The 21,955-nt window shown below is 39.3% G+C and overlaps 1 protein-coding gene across 8 annotated transcripts in view; it reads right to left on the minus strand.

Annotated features, from left to right (window-relative positions):
* The window catches only part of OSBPL6 (oxysterol binding protein like 6), a 237,953-nt gene that overhangs the window by 12,178 nt on the left and 203,820 nt on the right, over window positions 1-21,955 (minus strand). For 6 of the 8 annotated variants that reach the window (XM_073218653.1, XM_037000359.2, XM_037000357.2 and 3 more), the window contains 7 exons: window positions 20,268-20,398; window positions 9,027-9,134; window positions 6,751-6,888; window positions 3,137-3,224; window positions 2,382-2,635; window positions 1,477-1,614; window positions 1,056-1,119 (listed from right to left, as the gene is read on the minus strand). In XM_073218653.1, coding sequence (XP_073074754.1) covers window positions 1,056-1,119; window positions 1,477-1,614; window positions 2,382-2,635; window positions 3,137-3,224; window positions 6,751-6,888; window positions 9,027-9,134; window positions 20,268-20,398 — 921 coding nt within the window. The remainder of the gene's footprint in view (window positions 1-1,055; window positions 1,120-1,476; window positions 1,615-2,381; window positions 2,636-3,136; window positions 3,225-6,750; window positions 6,889-9,026; window positions 9,135-20,267; window positions 20,399-21,955) is intronic. The other 2 variants (XM_037000360.2, XM_037000358.2) reach the window with 1 other exon arrangement.

The following is a 21,955-nucleotide window of genomic DNA, read 5'->3' on the forward strand; positions in this document are numbered from 1 at the left end:
AATAATTGCAGTATGACAATACCACTGATTTACATACACATTTATTTGAAGAGTTATATGATTTGGGAGGACAGTAAGAAAACAAAATCTCTAAATATAGATAGGGTAAGATTTATAAGAAAGTGGGATTAACTTAATGAACATGTTCCTACAGTGGTTATTAGGATATAGCCCAGCACCCAGTGCTTTATCTCACATAATGACTATGGTTTCTGTGTGGATGCTCAGGTTTACCTGTGCATTTATAATAACCACCTGGTTCCATTTTGATGAACTAAGGGAATTTAGGGCTGTCCATGAAATTTCTGACTCTCTGATATGACCAAGAAATTAATTACTCTGCAATAAGGTCCAGTCACAGTGCTCTATCATGCTGTGTGCTTGCAGGTTGAGGAAGTACATATGAGAAGAGTCTTTTTGTGAGTGATGAAGCACCCTTCCAAACAAGAAGGAACAATTTATACTTAATAGTCAAATACACAAATATATATTTTTCTTTCTTAAGGGATTTTGAAAACCTTTATTTTGGCAAGTCTGTAACATTCTGACTGAATAATGGGCGGGCAATGATTAAGTAGAGACTTTAATCCAAACCCCTGAGCCTCAGTGGGTTAAAGACCGGAAATCACTGCAATGTTTACATATCTAATCAGACTGTGACTACAGATGACATCCATGGAGCCTGCTTTTGGGGGTTGAGATCTCTTTGCACACCCTCAAGAAGCTAGAAGGCAGCAGCTCTAACCTCCACGTTACATGAGGTACGTACGTATCTGAGGCACAACGGGCTAGTGATAGCCCTGAGCCCGCAGTCAGCAACGCTCTGCTGTCCCACAGGGCTTTGCTTCTTAGGTAAACAGCCTCATCTCCTGGATGATACGGTTTCATACTTAAACCAGGAAATATAATTTCTCAAACTGCACTCCACACCAATTACTAACATTCTCTGAATTACAAAGGTAAACATCTAACCTGAGTACAGTGTACCTTTGCACACTCGAAACTCTTTCATCAGCTCATCAATTGGACTTTTAGGTTATAATTGAAATACACACCTTGCCAAAACACAAAATTCTTGGATTCACAGTGACAGGCAGAAATGGGTGGATGATGGCTAACCTAGTAATTAAAAACAAAGGAGGCAATGTCATCAGTGTTAAAACTTCCATAAGTGGTCATTTTATTACAACATATATTGGCTACTCCCTAGTACCAACTAGTCAACTCATCCATCTCTATTAGTAAATTATTCTCAAAATGTATAAGTAAATTATTGAATCTTTAACTTTTGAGACTTCAGAGTTAAACACAGAAAATTTATATATTTAGACGGGGCAACTTTATAGATAAGTCAAGTGAGTCTTCTGTTAAAATTTTATATTCTTCTCCAGAGGTTTTATCAAAAAGCTGTTTTCATGGTCAATGTCTTCCCTACAGTGTCTACATAGAAACTTCACTGAGTCTACTGGGACTTACCTGTTCTGAGAAAAATCGGAATCCCTTGTCCTCTCTAATGCATTCATAAGTCTCCCCAAGGACAGGGTTGAATGGCTTACTTCCTGCTCTGAAATAGGTGGAGCAATATCCTGAAACTGCAAATGCAGCAATAAGAACCTGTTAAAACATTTAAGAAAGGAAAATAATATAGGAGAGACTACTTCCAGGTCTGTTTGTCCCTTACTCCTCTAGGTTTTACACACCCCTGCCAAACAGGTGCTGATTTGATGGTATTTCCATTTTCTATTACTTGCACAGACTCTTTATAAACTCATGGTGAAAACAAAGTGAAAATGAAGCTAACATCCTCCCCTGGGAACTAGCAGGCAACTGAGGCCAGTATTTTTCAGTCATCTGTCTCCCAATTTCCTGACCATCATAGAGTCCAAAGGTTCTGAAATGCAGCTTATAGGTTACATCATTTGTGTAACTTAGCTCCATGTGCAGGAGGGCTGGGGCTACTGGTGCTTTTCAGAGGGCAGATCAAGTTTTGCACGGTCCTATGGAGAAGGTAGCGGTGTGGGAAAAGCACAAACAGGAGTTACTGTCTGAGACCTACGTTCCTAAACAAACGGGCTCTCCTGGTATCCAGGAAAAACAGACAAAGCAAATCCAGGCAAGTCTTAAACCTGTAAGGAGGGCAAGACCCTTACATCTTAAGTTAGAAACACTCGGAACTGAGGATAAGCCACAAAGCATGTCTTCCGGCAGGGGTATCTGGAACTTCCTGGCCCTGCCCAATTTCTGCAGATGGACTGATTCCTCTCTTACCTACACAGTGAGAATGTTATGCCAAGACCAAGTGTGCCATCATAATGAATTCTGCCTTAGCCTGGGTCTGGGGTGGACAAGTCCCCGAAGGCTGCTGCTCTGTTATTTATTACCATGCGCTCATGCGGGTTGTCGGTTTCTGATGCCTTGTCCAGAAGCTCACTGTATTCCATCTCCTCACACAGATGCTGTAGGGTGTTGAGTGGTTCATTTAGCTCCACAGGCATGGAGACTTTAGAGAGGTCTTTACCAATGTTGTTTCTTAAGATATTCCACAGGTTAATGTTACTGGTGTCGGGACACGGAGCTGGCAGACACGTGCGACGTCCATTTCGGAAAGCCCCTCCTGTAAGCTCCCCATTCAAGACTGGAAGAGGGAGAAAGACGAGAATCACAATAAAGGATACTTTGCTTTTTTGATTTCATAAAACCCAGGAGGGAAATAGCCCTTTCAAATAATTCTGATTGTGCTTCATTTCTTAAGCCTTCATTATACTCTCTCATGAGTGAATGGAATTATTTTCAATACAAGGGTTGCTAATAAGTGCACAAATGTCAGTGTATAGTTTTTTAAACAAGATGTCAAATACACTCAAATATTACTCAGGATTGTACAAATCAAATTTTTAAAAATTAAACATATTTAGTATGAAGGAATCAAACTTTTGGTTTAAGCAAGAAGTAAAACTTCACTTAATCATCTACCTAACAGATTTGTCAACCATTTACCTCAGCAGATTAAACAAACATAACATTTATTAAACAATCAGTTGTAAAAGGAATCAATGAGCGGAAAAGGATTAACTGATTCACCAGTGTTCTAATTTGGGTGTTGACAGAATAACCTGGAAGCTCAAAGGATGCATACTTTGCCGAGAAATGTTGTCTGCAACGCTGGTGTTGTCTTCAGATATATTATCACTCACATCACTGATGTAAGACTCATCATCTGAAGCCTAAGGAGGCAGAAAGAATTCTTATTCAGTCTTAAAAGTTCAGAAAAATCAAATGAGTAAAAACAACAAATTATTGCCTAAATGAGAAGCACAGGTCATGGTGAAAAATATGTGCACGAAATACTTGAGGGTCTCCCATGAGCCAGAAGATAGGACTATTCGAAAGCAGCCCTTACCTCTCAGTAGCTCCTTGTCTTAGCTGGGCTGGGAGGCTGGTGCAGGCCAGTACGTAACCACAAGTATTTCCGAATAGTATATACAGTAAGGATGTGCAAACAAGTAGGCTCTATCCCTCCCGCTGGAGGAGTCGGGAGAGGTTGCCTGGAGGAAAGTACTTGGGCTGAATGTTGGAGAAGTTGTCAGAGGGGGAGAAGCACAGGAGGAAGGGAGAGTGTGCAAAGGTAGAACCCCGAGGGGCACCTTCGTTCTAGGGATGCCATGGAGTTGACGGGCTGTGACAGAGTGTGGGGTGAACAGAAGAGGATCCCAATGTGAAGGATTTTTCATATCAACATTAACGTTTCACATATAATCCTGTGAGGATGCAAGGGAATGATACTTAGTTTTCAGGAAGATACTTGGCTGCTTGCCCTAGGGAGGTCAGATAATAGGGTACTACACAAACCTGGGTAAGAACTACTGCCAGCTTAGATTAAGATGGCCACAAGGAGGATCTGGAGGTAAAGCTGCTTTAAGAGCCATGTCTGAAGTGTAATGGACAAAATATGGCAGGATATTTGGGAGTGGGGCAAGTAGGGGCAGGAAGAAATCAACAATTAATCCACTTTCTACGTGAAAAAAAACACAGAACTAAAATGAAACTAAAGGTAGCATGAGAATAAAGTTAAGGGGCAACATATACACTAAAGAGAGTGAGAAATGAAGTGAGAAGAGGGATATGAAAGGTCAGGGGAGAGGAGGAAATGGGAGCTCTGAAATGTAGCTTGTACAGCCAGGACAGGCTTCTCAGAAGGTGACTTCTGAGCGGACTGAAGCAAGTGAGGGCTCTGAACATGACGCTCTTGGGGAGAAGTGCTCCAGCCAGCGGAACAGCACATGCAGAAGCCCGATCTCTCCCGGCTGCTGCAGTGCAGAACATGCAGCTTGAACCTACTCTGTGGCTGTGGCAGGGAGTCACACATGTCACTGAAGTAACCCAGTGGGTTAGCCAAGTCTGTTGATGTGAAGACTCGAGGAGCCTTCTGAGATCTCATCCCAAGGGAATTCAGAAACTCGGATGGAGGAGGCTGACTCTGTGGCAAAGTCTTAGCCGAAGTGAGGAACAACTCTGAGACTGTCACAGCGTCTGCCCCCTGGGTGTAGCTCCTGGTCTACCGTCCTCAAATGCTTAAGACTGAAGGACCAAATCATTCGATGCTGGCTTAGAGCCCAGATAACATAATGAAGTTTGACTGTGACCTGACTTAAGGACAAGAAAGGACTGATCATCAGGGAAATTTTAAGTAAAAACAGTCATTTAGGAAGACCTGTAAGATTCAGGAACAAGCAAGAGGTGGGCATTTCAGTTTTTCTAATGTAGGTCATAGCACAGTCACTCTCCTTGTTTCAGTAAGGGTCATGGAGTGTCTCTAGCTAATTGACAACTCCAATAATCAGTCTGTTGGGCCCTGGAAGGCTCCAGGAGAATAGAGGTTGCAAAGGGCTGCAGCTGAGAGCACAGATCAGATTCTAAGGGTCTTTGATACCTAAGGAGTTAAGAAATTATCCTAAGGACTCTGGGGAATAGGGACATGATGAGATTTGCATTTCAGAAAAATGAATCAGGCTATCCAGTGGAAAATGGATTAGAGGTGCAAGAAGGGAAGCAGGAAAACCAGTTACAGGAATTGACACTAGGTGCATTCTTCCCCAGGGGTGGCAGCACTGTTTTGCTTGGACTTGTGCAGTAACCTGCTTCACATCCTCTTTGTTTCTGAATTGCCAGTGTCTGCTGCAGGTGGCACCTGGATATTCAGTTGGGGGTGTCCCCCAAACTCCAAACCTGGACATAAGGAAATCTGGCTGTTCTCAGAGAAATGAACTCTAAAGCCATCAGATGATTGGTCAGAGCCCAGACAGCATAGTGAAGTTTGACTGTAACCTGACTGCAAGGAAGGCCTGGTTAGTAATGGGAGCTCGGAAATGGGAGAGTCAGAAAAGAAAATGCTGGAAGCATATCTCCAGCGTGGTAGTTTCCCTGGGTTAGCAGAGTGGCTCACAGACAAAAATACCCTGTCCTTGTGGCAGAGTATTCCTATAATGGAGATACTACATTCTGGCCTTCCCAACCTTTAGTTCATTCAATTCACTTCTTTTGCTACCATTCCTTGCTCTCCCAAGAGCTCCCTAACTCAAAAGTAGTCTTCCTGTGCAGATTTGCCATCTGCCAGCATCCATTATCATGAATAGTTAAAATAGTATTTGGGCTTATGAATAGGAGTCTCAGTGACTCTGATGATGTATTACTTGAGATCTGACTGGTAGGTGCACGGCTTGGGGTGTTAACAAACTCAGAACCTGACGCAAGAATTCTATCTGACCCTCCCCCCATTCTAAAAGTGATGGGCTCACTATTCTTTCTCTATTCCACTTATTTTTATTTCTAAAAATCACTCATCAAAAACAACTACGACTATTTGTCAGGATATCTCCTTCTAATCTATTTTCTATGCATATGGAAATAAATTTTATCAACTATTTAATTTCCTTCTTTGTAAAAAATGCAGTACAGATTTGTAATCTCAAATGACAAAATTCCTAATCAACTGTGTGGGAAAGAGTTTTAGCTACTTCTCCCATCCAAAATAATAATAATCATTATAAAATAAAAAGTTAAAGTGTACCTGACTAAAATTCAGTAAAAGAATTAATTTCTACAACCTAAGGAAGATACAACCAGAGTCTATGACCTTGCCAAGCCTCACAAGCATAAAGAACAATCTAAAATATATTGTACACTTGCAATTAATATAATGTTGTATGTCAATTACCTCTGCAAAAACTCAAACCAAACCAAGCCAAAAGCTTTTATGGTAGCCACTGCTGGCCTCCAAAAGCCTTATTACCCAACTTGATAATGAAGCCAGCATCCTTCTAAGCTCAAATTCATGTTTCAGGTAAAGAGTGTGTGTGTGTGTGTGTGTGTGTGTGTGTGTGTGTGTGTGTGTGCGCACATAAATGGTGATCTCCTAATTCTCTCATTCATTCCATACTCATTAGCTAGTCTTTCTATGAATAACTCTGTTACCAACTTTTTGATTACCCTGAAATATGAATTATACAAGAGAGTCAAAATAATGCTTAATTATTTTCTTCCACTAATCAAATTTAAGAGTAATAAGCTAGAGCCCAGAAGTGTTAAGTGACCAGTAAAATGGTAGCCAATAGAGTTTGCATGTTTTCAGCTTTGCTACAATTTGGACACCATCCTATGACGTCAAAAAAAAAAGTTCCATGGTCTTATTACTTTCTTTAACCCAAACTTACAGTCAGAAGCAGTGGGGATTGACCAGTCGAAGAACCTTACCTCATTCTCTGACGAGCTTGCAGAGAGGAGCACCTCCTGGGCATCGAAGAACTCAGAGACAGACTCTGACATGGAGAGGCGGCTCTCATTGGCTACTTGCTGTGACACGGGGAGATTGACATGTATTTGCTCACCAGCCTACAGAAGAGAGAAGCATATGGTGTAGTAATTTTTCCCTGTGAGAAAAGCTATTTGTTAAAATTTGACTGTGATGTGCCAGCCAGATTTCTAGAGAAATTCACAGCATAGGTTAAAAGAGTGGTGACCACAAGTAATTTTGTCTTGCAATGCATAAGTTCCTCCTAATACGTCTAAAGAATCCAAAGGCACACATAAGAAGACAAATCCTACCATTTGCAACAACATGGATGGAGCTGGAGAGTATTATGCTCAGTGAAATAAGCCAGGTGGAGAAAGACAAGTGCCAAACGATTTCCTCATTTGTGGAGTATAACAATGAAGCAAAACTGAAGAAACAAAACAGCAGCAGACTCACAGACTCCAAGAAGGGACTAGAGGTTACCAAAGGGGAGGGGTGGGAAGGGAGGGAGAAGGGGACTAAGGGGCATTATGATTAGCATACATAATGCAGGGGGAAATTGTAGCACAGGGAAGACAGTGTAGCACAGAGAAGACAAGTGGTGACTCTGTGGCATCTTACCACGCTGATGGACAGTGACTTACATGGGGAATGGGGGGGGACTTGATAATATGGGTGAATGTAATAACCATAGTGTTGTTCATGTGAAACCTTTATAAGATTGTATTTCAGTGATAGCTTATTTAAAAAAAAAAAAGAATCCAAAGGCATAGTTGAAAGGTATTGGTGTCATGACTTAATTTTAAATCTATGCTGTTTTGTATTAAGTGGAATTTAACAGATGGAGCCCCTACTAATACCCTCAATTGACTGTGGAGACAAGTTCATTCTCATATACTTACACTGTCAGTCATATTCTAACAAGTACACTAAACCTCAAGAATTATTTGTAGAAACTATTAAAGATATGCTAAGGAAAAAATCTACAAAACAATTTTTTGAGACAGAATATACAAGTCATTTTTCCAATTTTAATTTTACCCAATGAAATATATGACTAGAGTACTGAACTTTACTTCAAACTGTATTTTTGTTCATTAAGTGCAGTTTTATTCAGTAAATACTGTTTTCAATGAGGCTATTTAAGCTTCAACCAGAAAATATGTAAGAAAACTGTAATATATATATCCTAGTGCACATTTCAGGTTAAAAAGAAGACTCCAACTGGGACTGTTAACTGATTTTTGAGTGACAAAGTTTTAAAAATATTTCCAGATTCTGGGCATAAGTGTCATCAGAGATCAGGGAACCCACGGAGGGGAACCCACACAGCATGAACTGCATAATCACAGAGAAGCTGTCTTGGGATGGTATTTCCTAAGCAATTAGATGGTATAACCGTTGTACCCATAGGTTTCTAGTAAAATGTATATTTTTGTGCAAATATGACCTTAGTATTAGTTAAAACTTTCACCTTGCTACATGTACCACTGTATATAAAGTTCTAATATCACTGTTGAAAAGTGTAAATTCTCATGGTCAGAATAGTTTTATAAAGGGTTACAAGCAGAATTACAGGCTTAAGTCTAGCCCAAATACTAAATGTTCTTCTACCCTCTTACTATTTCTTCAAAAATTCTTCTGAAAAATGGAATAAGAGCACTACTTCAGAGGATCATTGGGAATGTCAAGTGAGATAACACATGGCAAGTGGTTAGCATGCTTAGCACAGAGTAAGCATTTACTTGACACATCGGGTACTAATTATTATCATCAGTAGCAGCTATAGCAGCAACATTCGTGGTATCTTGGCAAGGTCAGGGGACTTCTAAGATAAAGCTTTCAAAACAAACTTTAAGAAATCTTTCATTTAGCACCTTCTCAGCTAAAAATGTTTTTTTTCCCAGCATTTCATGGGCCATTTGATGATAATGAACATATTTAATGAAGACTGAGACTGACACAGAAGATTCACAAGCTGAAGTAGATATATGAACTTAATATTCAGTGCTATCAGGTGAACACAGGAATAAATTAAACACTGATCACCAAGAATAAATGATGTCAAGCTCATGTACATCCTTCACACTGAAGAACACTGGAGTGTCAGTAATACAAATCTTTATGCAGGGAATCTTATTAACAGTGAAAGAACTGTATAAAAATACCCCAAACAATACAGTAGATTTAGATGCAAAAAATTAAGTACTCTCCATCTATTAAAGCTAAGTCTTACCTCATCAGGGCTAGGGATAATATTTACACTGACAACCTGATCACAAATGATAGATTCTGAATGTATTCTGTTCAACCGACTCCTTAGTTCAGCATTCTGGTTGAGCGCCTTAAAATACAAAAATTGCACATGTAATTTCCAATTAATAAGCAAGCATAAAACAGAACAAGCACACAGGTACTCTTTAGACAACAAAGTCTATGATGTTCTTAGCTATAACTTTTGGAGTTATCATAGGCCAGATCCTATTGGTAAGAAGGAAATAGGCTCAGAATTAAGGTATTCATTTTTTTTTTTGTAAAATAAGACTACTACTTAAAGGTTAGTGCATTTAAAGAGTTCACAGATTTCATAAAAATGATTCATGGTGTTTTTCTCCCTTAGAGTAAGGCTCATTACATCCAAGTCCAATCTACCACCACATACATATTACATTTTACAGCTTTGGATGAAAATTATTGATTCTTTCAATTTTTGTTGTGGTTTCTAAAATTTGGGAGTTGTTTCAAAGCCAGATACTTATTTAAAACTTTTTTTTTGGAAATGAATGACCAATGAACTGGCTTTAATTTATGGAATTATATTTTATTGCAGGGAAAGAAAATAGTTCTATTTTCATTTTCTAAGAGCACACAATTAATAGATACGATAGTGCAGCAGAACTAACTCAAATGCAGATCAAAAGGTGCCTTCACTGGCAGTGCAGACACTGAGAAGCATAGTAAAGAACACAGCCCTGGAAGGCAACTAACTCTAAGTCATCTGCAACATACTGCTTTCAACGTACCTTAAGTTCCCACCAGCAAAATACTATCTATTATATAACAAGGGTTAGTATATGCAGTGAGAAGAGAATAGCTCCATAACCGTCATCTCCCCACCCAGGCCCTGTGGATGAAGCCACATGCCTTACATCTATGCATGGGAACATGTTCCACATACATAAGACCCATGTAGCTATCTGAGGTGACATCAAGTCTCAAGTAAGAGACCTGTGTGAGGTCAAGACCCAGTGAAAAACTGGACAGCTCCTTTCCTTCCTATTAAAATCAGCAATTAGAAGATGGAGGTGGATGCTTTTAGAGAACAGAAGATAAATGCCACCAGAACTTAAGAGGGCATCTGCCCTGGGAATGGGCATTCTGCTTTTCTTCATATGGAGTCAATGAGTATAGTAAACAAAACACATACGCAAATTTAATATCATAATGATAACTCTGTATTAAAATGCCCAGGATAAACTACACACTTGCATTGAGTTCTGCATAGTCCTTGAGCATGGAGCATAGAACAGCTTCTCCTTTCTACGCTCCATGCTCAAGGTTTCTCCATTCAACCCAGCTTGTAAAATATCTGTAAAATATAACACCCTTGGTCTGGTGGGCTGTCAAGAATTGATGGATTAAAGGTGGACATAGATCCTACAGTCATTACATTTGTGGATAAGAGGTATGTGTCTAGCTTTCCAAGAAAACAGGATGTGTTAGACTGAAGGTGATTACTTTTTTAGCACACAAACCATATGCTTCAAAGAAAGAATCTTAGTATCTTTACATTCTACAAAGGCGCTGGGGATCATTTTTCCTGGAGGAAAACCTCAAATACTTGGAATGTGAGACAAAAACAGTGTCTTACTCCTATGCTTTATTCCTACTATACATATATTCATTGTATCATTCTCTCTCTGCCCTCCAGTATACTGAAAGTTGTCCTAGTAAATTATTTGCAACCAGATATATTTCACCGTCTTATAAGGGGGGCTCTGGTATATTGTTTGATGGTTTTAATTGCAGAATCACAGCCTTGACCTGACCATTTCATGCAAAGCTCAACTACAAGTTTCTTCTGAGTGACTGCTCCTTCTATTACTGAACAGTTCATCAAACAACTCCCACAAAATCTAGCGCCAGGACAAATAATGGTTTTCCTCAGAGTAGGAGTTTTAAACACAGGCTTGCCACTTACAAGGAAAGTTGTACTGTTGTTTGCTCCAGATATTTTAAAGAGTTAAATTCTCATTTAAGCTCTCATCTTGTCCAATATTCATTAAATGTGGTCCTGCCTACAGCTGAATGTGAAGGCGTAAGAAGGAACGTCTACCGTGAGTATCAGCAGGGAATTAGCTAAACATTAGAAGGAGCATTCTGTTAATTAATATATATGCAGTGGTGGAAAGAAAGTTGTTACACAGTGCAAAAAATTTGGAAATAAGTACTCTTCCGACTCTGGCAAGCCCGATGGCAGGAAGGGCGAGCAGACAGCTGATGGAGCAGCAGTCCGCAGCTAGCCGTCCTGCCTGCCAGCCCCTCCTTTTGCCTTGATCACAGGCTGCCTTTGAACTTGGCTGCAACCGAGTGCCATGAGCTTGGGGTGCGGCACTCTCAGGACCATTACTTCCCGCCCTGACACTCGACTGTTTTCTCTGTGATGGTATAAAAACCGTGCGAATTTTGAGGGATACAGGTATTTTCAGTGACATGATGCTACTGGTGGTCATTAAGGCAGAAGAGCCCAGATGATGGCAGAAACGATGCCCGGGCCACACCCAAGGAGGAGGAACAACGGAGAAGCAAGGGAAAAGGAGGTAGGCCGGCAGCTGCGTGTGCCAGACAAAAGCGGGGGCAGCTATGGAGAACCTGTCAGAACCTCAGCGCTCTCTGTCCATGGCACACAGGGCCAGCGGCCCGACAGGGCGGAGGCGCCTCGAGGCTCGGGAGCTCTGCCGAGCTTCTTCACCAGGCAGGTTCTGGGCTCAGCCTCATGACTTGTCTTGTTAGTGAGCTGGGACTGCAAAAACTCTCGACAAAGATGCTCATTTCCCCACCCCTCATATCCATTTCCAACTAATATATCCGAGAAACACACCATTCCTTCCCAATCTATAAAAGAAGTCAGTTCTTATCTTGAGGTTCTGAGCCAGAATCAATTGTCCAAATCCCTGTCTCCTTGGCTGTAACTACCACCCATCCACCTTGGCAGACAACGGGTGAGGATTCACCCCAGACCGGGGGAGACTCTGGCATAAACATCTCCCGAATGCCGCTGTGGGTTCTGGTGGGGAACATGGAGCCTGATGGAGGAGGACAGGAGACACACGGCGGGGCGGGGCCGCCAAGGCTCAAACCCTGTGGCCGCCGCAAGACTGGCCCGAAGGGGTGAGAAAACGAGTATGGGCCCGTCATAACGAGAGCTTTCAAGAACCAAATCCTGAGTATCTCTTTAAAAAAATCACTGTTTTTAAAATAAATATATATTATTATATATTTGGGAAATGTAAAAAGTAGAAAAATATTTAAGAAAATTTGTACCTTACTGCCCGATCAACCAACTGCTGGTAGCTTGGTATATTTCTAGATTTTTTCCTACACATTTTCACATTATTTAATGGGTATGTATTCTATGTAAAGTACCTAGGCTGCCACTTATTCTTTGAACATAAACATTTTTTTTTATGTTGTAAATTTTTCAGAAATACTATTTTAATAGCTGTATAATAAGCAATTATTTTCTATTATTGGGCACTTACGGTGCTACTGATATTTACCAGAATAAATAATACTGCGGTGAATGCTTATGTGCATAATGGTTTCCTACTTCCTAAGCATTACTTCCTTAGACCAGACCTATAAACCATGGACCAAAGGGTCAAAGGATAAAGTCTTAAGGTTGTAATAAGTATTGCTAAATTATGTCCCAAATGACATCAACTTAAACTTACTGGATTGTTTTAAAAAAAAAGATATAAAGGCTTCTATGAAGAACTATTTTCATACACATCAAATCTGGACAAGTTTCAGGGAACTTTGGAATTCAGAAATAAATACTCTTGGAATTTTTTTTTCCAGATTCATCCTTTATTCTATTAATATGGCATATTACATTGATTGACATATGTTTGATTGACATATATATATTGAACCAACCTTGCATTCCAAGGGTAAATCCCACTTGGGCATGCTGTATAATACGTTTTATATGTTGCTGGATTAGATTAACTCGTATTTTGTTAAGGAGTTTTCATCTATATTTATGAGGGATATTGGCCTGTAGTTATCTTTTTTTGTGATATTTTTGTCTGGTTTTGGTATCAGAGTAATATACTGTCCTCACAGAATGAGTTGGGAAGTATTCTCTTCACTTCTGTTTTTGGAAGAGTTTGTGAAAGACTGGTGTTCATTATTCTTCAAACATTTGGTAGAATTTGCCAGTGAGGTACTCTTGGAATTTTTATCCTAATAAAGATCCAAGAATTTGTTTTGGGTATGTGAAATGTTGTAGATAGGAAGGATGGTAAATACTATGGGATTTTAATTGTGCCTTAAGTCAATTTTTTGCTTGCATTCTAATACATACTATATTTCATTGATTTTAAGATAGATACTTCCCCCTACATTTAACACCTCTGAAGTACTGTCAGTTTAATTGACAACAGTATGTTTTTTTTTCAACTAATGAACAAAATGATGATACATCTAACAATTGATGGCCTATCGATTTAATGAAATTAGTAACTCTAGCTGGAGTACAAGGATCATATTTTTCTGCCCACATTTGTACCCCACTGCATTTAGCATAAGCTGTTCACAAATTGTGGAGCCAGAAATCAAACCAGTAACAGTGAAAAAGTATAATGTATTAAAGATAGACTCAAGTCAAATCTTTTATTATTATAGTAAGGTGAGAGGCTGAGGTTACTTTAGCCATATATACTACTTGATTTTGGTGTTTAGGGTACTACATTAGAGGGGACATGAAATTATAGCTGTTGTGAAAGAAAGTCATTGTGATATACAGAGTTGTAAGAAATACATATTTGGTCATTCAGGTGACCAAATGTTATTTCCCAAGTGTATTTGTTCTTCATCTACAGTTCCTGAAAACACTGAACTTCTAAAGGTGAAACAGTGTATTGTCATGTTAATGAGATTTCTGGACCCCCACCCAAGGGCAGGGGCTGGAGGCTGAGTCAGGCAATGGCCAATAATTTAGTCAATCGTGACTATGCAATGAAGCCCTCACAAAAACCTCTGAGAAAAATTTTTTGCTCTCTTTCCCTGCTCTGCTCCGCTCTGTTGGATCCTGCTGCTCAGTCGGAGAGAGCTTCTATGCTTTGGGAACCAAAACCCCTCACGGGCCACCGAGCCAGACCTGGAGCTCCATGAGGACAGAAGCTCCTTTATGTGGGACCTTGCCCTCTGTTGCTCTTCATCTGGCTGTTAGCTTGTATCCTTTATTAACTGGTAAATGTTAAGCGTTTTCCTTAGTTCTGTGAGCCGCTCTAGCAAATTAATCCAACCTAAGGGGGAGATCATGGGAACCTTCAATCAGTAGCCAGTGGGTCAGAAGCACAGGGAGCTGTCTGGGGCTTGCCACTGGTGTCTGGAGGGGTTAGTGGAGGGCAGTCATGTAGGATGGAACCCTTAACCTGGAAATCTGGTGCTGTCTCTAGTCAGATAGCATCAGAACTGAGTTCTCGGACATCCTGCTGGTGTTCAAGAATTTCTTAGTATTAGTATATGTGGGAAGACCCCCTCCCACATACTTACACACAGTGGAGTCGAGTCTGGGAACCCGAATGGAGTTACACTACTATTACTGCTGTGTATAACTTTGTTATTGTTATACATCTATGCAAAGAAAGACACCATTGCATTTGGCATCGGACAAGTGGGAATAACATTTGGTATCAGAGGAGTGGGACTTACAATCATTTATAAGGACAGATGCCATATAAAATGCGGTGCCCTACAGGCTTGAATCTAACATCTATGCTGCCTCTCAGATGTGAAAGTTACTTTTAAAGTTTCATGGAGGTCAAGTAACGGAATTATGTATGTCTTTGTGTACACATAGATCAGGAAAGAAATAGAACTTTAGAAGAGGAATTCATTATACTGTTAAGCCTTGCAAATTTTTACATGCCTAAGGCAGGTAACAATCTATGCTGAGCATGTAGTGAGGAATGCTAATTTCACATATTTTATGCTTTGTGCCCTCTAAAAGGATGATGGAATTTGCCAAGTTGATAAGAGCTTTATTGAAAAGCAGCATTTTAATCATTACACATATATCAAATAGACTTGTGTCAAATAAAAATATGCTTTAAAAATGTTAGACCAATTTGGGGAACTTTCCTACACTGCTGGTGGGAATGTAAATTAGTTCAACTATTGTGGAAAGCAGTATGGAGGTTCCTCAAAAAACTCAAAATAGAAATACCATTTGACCCAGGAATTCCACTCCTAGGAATTCACCCTAAGAATGCAGCAGCCCAGTTTGAAAATGACATATGCACCCTTATGTTTATCCCAGCACTATTTACAATTGCCAAGAAATGGAAGCAATCTAAGTGTCCATCAGTAGATGAATGGATAAAGAAGACGTGGTACATATACACAGTGGAATATTATTCAGCCATAAGAAGAAAACAAATCCTACCATTTGCAACAACATGGATGGAGCTAGGGGATATTATGCTCAGTGAAATAAGCCAGGCAGAAAAAGACAAGTATCAAATGATTTCACTCATCTGTGGAGTATAAGAACAAAGAAAAAAACTGAAGGAACAAAACAGCAGCAGATTCACAGAACCCAAGAATGGACTAATAGTTACCAAAGGGGAAGGGACTGGGGAGGGTGGGTGGGAAGGGAGGGACAAGGGGGAAGAAAAAGGGGCACAGGGAGGGCTGTACAACACGGAGAAGACAAGTAGTGATTCTATAGCATCTTACTATGCTGATGGACAGTGACTATAATGGGGAATGTGGAGGGGACTTGATGATGGGGGGAGTCTAGTAGACATAATGTTACTTATGTAATTGTAGATTAATGACACCAAAAAAAAATTAGACCAATTTAAGAAGGTATTGAAACATGGTGCCTCTTCTCCTGCCCTCTGAGGGGAGGCTTGGATTGGTAACTGGTAATAAGAAAAATACCTGGAGGTTTAAATGATGACATTTGAATATGGATCAAAGATGTGTTTAGGCTACCTAAAATCACTCCATAATGTGAAGTTATACTAATATAAACATACAACAATTGACTCAATTTTCTTAGCTATTTAGAATCTTGTTCATTCTCAAGTGCTGTGTTAAAAGAGGGGCAGTGAAAATAGAGTTGGCTAACCAGGATGACTCTGTCCGTGAACTGTCTTCCACCTTTGATATCTGCTTAGCTGCTAATTCCTTCTCTTGATGATACAAACAGGCTGAGATGACGGCTCAATTCCAAGGCTGACTTTCAGGCCAAACATTATTTGCTGATTAAGTCAGATTTTTCTTGGACACTCTCCTTCTTGAGACTATGAGAACTCTACTCTTGATCTCAATGGTTATCACTATCTAAATTCTTTGGCTGCTTCTCCTGAGTCTCCATCAAAGGAGCCTCTTTTTTTCTTTTTAGCTTCTTCTTTAAATATTAATGTCCTCTATGGCAGCACCATTGATTCTCTTTTATGCTCACTGAAAACACAATTTATCACCATTGGTAAAGTCACCAATATACTGGGGTATCCACATCTTTCTCTCTAGCCCAGACCTCTCTCCTATGTCCTAGGTCTGTACAGTTCACCCTTGAACAACACTTGTTTGGACTGTGTGGATCCACTTACACACAGATTTTTTTCAATAAACATATTGAAAAACTTTTTGAAGATTTTTGACAATTTAAGAAACTCACAGATAAACTGTATGGCCTAGAAATATTGAAAAATTAAGAAAAAGGTATGTCATGAATGCATAAAATATATGTAGATACCAGTCTATTTAATCATTTACTACCATAAAATCAACAGTAGGTTATTAATAGTTAAGTTTTTGAGGAGTCAAAATTATATGTGGATTTTTGACTGCACAGGGGGTCACTGCCCCAACCCTGCATTGTTCAAGGGTCACCTGTATATCCATTTGCTTGTTAGATGTCCCATAGACACCTTAGTCTCCATAAAAACCACTCATTATTTATGTCTGATAAATCAGTTCCTCCAGTATTTCCTCTCTTGAGAAAAAGAACTACCACCACTCCATTAAGTGAGTAGTTTTAGCTCTGTCTCCTTATCCCTCTCTGATACTCAGCTGATCTCTGAGCAATGCTGACTCTCCTCCTTCAGTGACCTTGAAACCTATCCCCTCCTTCTACTAATCCTGGCACTTCCTTAGTTCAGTCCTGCATTCTCTCTAATATCTTTAGAATCTTCCAACTAGTTTTACCTTCATTCCATTCATCCTCCAAACTTTACCAGAATAATCTGTCTAACGTGCAGAAATACACAGTAATATTTCCAATTTCTGGCATTATCACTTACTAGTTAAAATTCTGCAAGGTCTCCCCAGCATGGCCAAGCTAAATCTCTACTCTTTTGTGTTGTTCTTGGTGAAATGTTTCCCACCTTCTAACTAACTACTCCTAGATTATTAACTGTCCCTTGCTCACCCCATGTTTCAGCCACTGTGAATTAACTGCCACAGCTGAGCCATGGATAGTGATCCTGTAGAAAGGAGTGAACTGTCAGTCAACTTAATTGCCTTAACAGACGCAATGGTGAGTTCAGCCTCAGAGGTGATGGGCGCAGATGGCCGCTTTGGGCCACCGGGAAGGTATGGACAGACGGAGCCAAAATGCCACAATGACACACCACTGGGGCACTGACTTCTCTACTGGATGGTGCATAACTATCTTTAAAGTACCAATTTATTTGTACATATTTAGAGTATAAAATACAGTTTTTGGTTAAAACAACCAAAAAAATAAACAACCCAACAAAAATCTCTTGGGGCTCTCAGACTAGAGGCAAGTAATGTTTTGACAAGGAAATATTTAACCCAAAGGATGTGAAGTTGATCTAGTTCTGCATTATTTTACTGTTATCATGTTAGTATCAGGTCTTCCCTTGTGAGTTGCTGCTGCCTCCTCAGGCCCAATCCAAGGCTTGGGTCCTCCTGATCTGTGGCTCTGCTCACAGATCTCCTACTCTGAACAACCGGAGCCTGGGAAATCTGTACCACCCCTGCACTGCTCTGCATGGACTACAGCATCATGGTCCACTTCACTGTTTCCTTAGTAAATACTGCTCATCTCACTAATCAGATCGTGAGCTCCCTGGGAACAGGGCAAGGCTACTTTTTTACCTTGGCATTCCATACCTTGCCCTGCACCTAATATATAGTCAGCTGAATGAAATACAATGAGTAAATGAATGAACAAATGAATAACTTAAAATTTTCACTTCACCCTGTATGGCCCCGGAAGATGACTGGTTAGCCAGAGACGGGTAAGATTCCTCAAGGGAGGAACAACCTAAGACAGGCACAGTCGCAGGGGGGCCATCAGGTGAGAATTTGGGGATCAACAGAGGTGAGGCTCAGAACCTCACCCCCCCTGCTTTGAGAGAAATCTTCTGCATCCGTGGATGTCTTGCTGCCCTTGTCTAGCCTGGATTAATACTTAGTCCATAGGCACACACCTGATCATCTGATCATCTATATTTGCCTTCTTACAGCACTAAACTATGTTTTCTACCTTTATCTTGCATCTACCTACCACTTCAGCATTTTATTAAAAATAAAAATAATAATAATAATAGGAGAAATGTGGGATCAACATATAAATCAAGTACAAAAATCAAATGAATATTCATATTTGACCTGATGGTTTATAGGTCATATTGCATGATCAAAACCGAAAGTTTCTGTGATGAATGCCCTTGTACTGTTCACCATGTAAGAATTTATTCACTCTGTAAGAATTCGTTCACCATGTAAGAACTTGTTTGTTATGCTTCAGAAGATTGGAGACTGACGAGAATTAGGCTTGAGATGGATTAATGATTGTACATTGAGCATTGACCCCCCTATACTGAATTTTATTGTTGTTAACAACCATTTGATCAATAAATATGAGAGATGCCCTCTCAAAAAAAAAAAAAAAAAAAATTTTCACTTCATCATCATTTCTAATCTCATCTGATGTCCCAAGCCAGATCTCTATTTAAGATTCTCTGCCTCACCAACAAGAAAATAAAAGCAAGTCAGCAAGCCAGCAAGAAACAAAGATATTTCCTTATTTTTCTTAGTACAAGTTTGTCTTAGACCACTTAGCCCCCATCATTAAATACACATGAAGAAAACACTGCAACATTTCAGGGGACAAGAGTGTACTTGACATGTTTACAAGATGACGTTTGCACATTTACCTAACCATTATTTTGATCTTTCTGATTCATGATACTTTCAGAATAATGACTCAGAAGATCAAATAGCATGGGTTAAGTATTCAACAGATACATGACATGAGAATAGTCCAGGGCAAACCGTTACATGTGCTTAGGAATTAAGCCCTCTGCAGATGGGCACAACAGTTGCAGCTTGGAATGATGGTGCTCCCGAGTCCCCTTGTTTTTCCCTGGAAGCACTATATGCACCTTAACTGACAGTGTTACACAGTGAGCACAGAAAGTGTGGCCCAGGTAGGTAACTGCAATCAGTAACTTAACATTGAAACAACATTGAAAATAAGCTGACAGTTCAGGTACATAAAACATGGCGAGACAGTTTAAGTCTGATTTTCAGGGACTGACGCAAACTATTCAAGCAGGAGCTGATCCACATGGAAAACCACTTACCCAGGATTTGCTTGCTCCTTCACTCTGATCCAAGGCACAAGGAAGTGAACAATATTTTATGTAAACATTGAGTTCTCACACAAAATCATGCAACAATACTGAATTCACAAAGGAATTTTTTAAAGTGCACTTAGAGACTTACTGAAAATATTTCAGAGGAAGCACTCAGTGTAAAAAGTATAATTGCAGTTTTAAAGGATTTTTATCAGAAATTTCAACTTTGATTATTATTAATACGATCAATATAGTATGTACTGAATAATGTATAACACATATTGAATATATTATAATGCATGATATATATTGATATATAAGAGCCTAGCTTCAGGGAGCATAACTTTAGATATGAAGAAAATCCTAAGAGTGCCAACCAGAAAAGAAAAAAAAATAGGTAACAGTAATCAGTAGTTTTCAACAGATAAAATTTATTGAATGTGGGGGTAAATACTAAGTGTGGAAGACCCAACAGATTTTGTTCTATTAATATTTACTCCTGACATTGCAGTGTCTTGGGAGAATTTCAGATGAATGTGCCCTTTCTGTGTTGGGCTGCCTCTACCCCCATCTTTTGCCTCACTGGGTTGGGGATGGGTCAGAGTAAAACAAATCCTCTCATTTACCTGAGCCAGTGACTGTCGGAGCCGTGCCATCTGCTTTTGGCCTTTATTGTGCTCCTGCTCAGAAACCATCTGCTTCAGCTTCTCCTTCTCTATAGCTATGCTATTAAATGCAGACTTCAAAAGAGAATGCACTGGATGGGGGGTGGAGAGCAAGAAACAAAACATCAAATGGGTCTGGAAAGAATATACAGAGTTATAAACTTCTCAGCACTTTAATTCTTGCACAGACATTTTTCTGGAAGGGTTATGTTATAGTCTAATTAAAAGTCAATCTTAAAGTAGAATCTATCAGAATATTTAAACACAAAACGAATCTGGTAATTAATCAGTGTGAAAATTTCAGCATTTTATACTAGACAAGCCAACAAAGATTTCAGAAGCAGCATATAAAATATCAAAATTGATTCTAAAAAATCAGTATTTTGAAAATTAACCTATAATTCCTAGAAAAAATGGAACAAATTTTACTCTCCATAGTTGATGAGAATATCTGAGCAGTTCTGTGTACAATGAAGTCTCATGCAAACCATTTAGAACTATCCAAAATTTATTTCCCAAAAGCATGAACCCAAAAAAACAGCACTTTTATAAAACCTGCCAACATAAAAGAGGCAGCTAAATTAGAAGTTCTACATAGTTCTCTTTGAGGCAGCAAATGATTTGGTTTTAAGAATAGCACTTGCATTACTTTCTCAGCCAGGAACATGCTGATGTCAAGAGTGCTTTCAGAGTACAAACTTCCAGTTATAATAGGAATAAGGTCTGGGAATCTAATGTACAGTAGTATGATGATTATAGCTAATAATACTGCATTATACACTTGGAGGTTGCTGAAAGAGTAGATCTTAAATGTTCTTACCACAAAACATTGGCAATTATGTGACACTATGGAGGTATTAGCTAATGCTATGGTGGCAATCGTTTTGCAATATATAAGTGGATCAAATTAACACGTTGTGTACCTTGAATTTACACAATGTTACTTGGCAATTGTATCTCGATAAAGCTAGAAATAAAATAAAACAAAATAAAGCAAATTACCCTCCCCCCATTTCTGCATACCTAACATACATCAGTAGAGGCTGAGACAGTCTTTAACTATGAAACATAAAAAGGTTGCATTTCCAACTCCTATCTTTGTAAGAAAGTTTCTGTAATAAGTCGTCTTCCAAAATAGGAATTTCCTTATTTAAGAAAGGTTATTTTTAATAGAAGTTGAAGATTTTAGTGCACAACAGTGGCCTGAATTAAAAGTAAAAATGGTGGGACCACAAGGGACTCACAATTACTGTTTTATGTGCTACTTCCTGTCATCATCAATTTAACAGTAATAACTTGATAGCTGGAATACTGGCAGCTCTAAAAGTGGGCTCTCACTAACTTCAAAATCCAGAATTCTTTCTAAAGAGTTCACTCAATAGTCATAGGAAAAAAAAAAGTCATAGAAAAGTCCCTTTTTTCCCTAACTCAGTTTAAAAGAAAACATGTTGTTTTAACAGAGCTTTTAAAATTCTGTTGAAATTTGGATTTCCTAAAAGCCTCAGGATTGCAACCAAGTACACAGAGCTTTCCTGGAACTACCTTCAAATTTATTCATCTCGCCGAAGAAGCTGTGCTATACTAAACTCACACATTTGTTGTCTCATCCTACATGCTCCTACAACTTTTAGAAATAAAAGTTACTGGCT

This window comes from Manis javanica, chromosome 12 (genome assembly GCF_040802235.1).
Source record: "Manis javanica isolate MJ-LG chromosome 12, MJ_LKY, whole genome shotgun sequence".
In the NCBI taxonomy this organism is placed as follows: domain Eukaryota; kingdom Metazoa; phylum Chordata; class Mammalia; order Pholidota; family Manidae; genus Manis; species Manis javanica.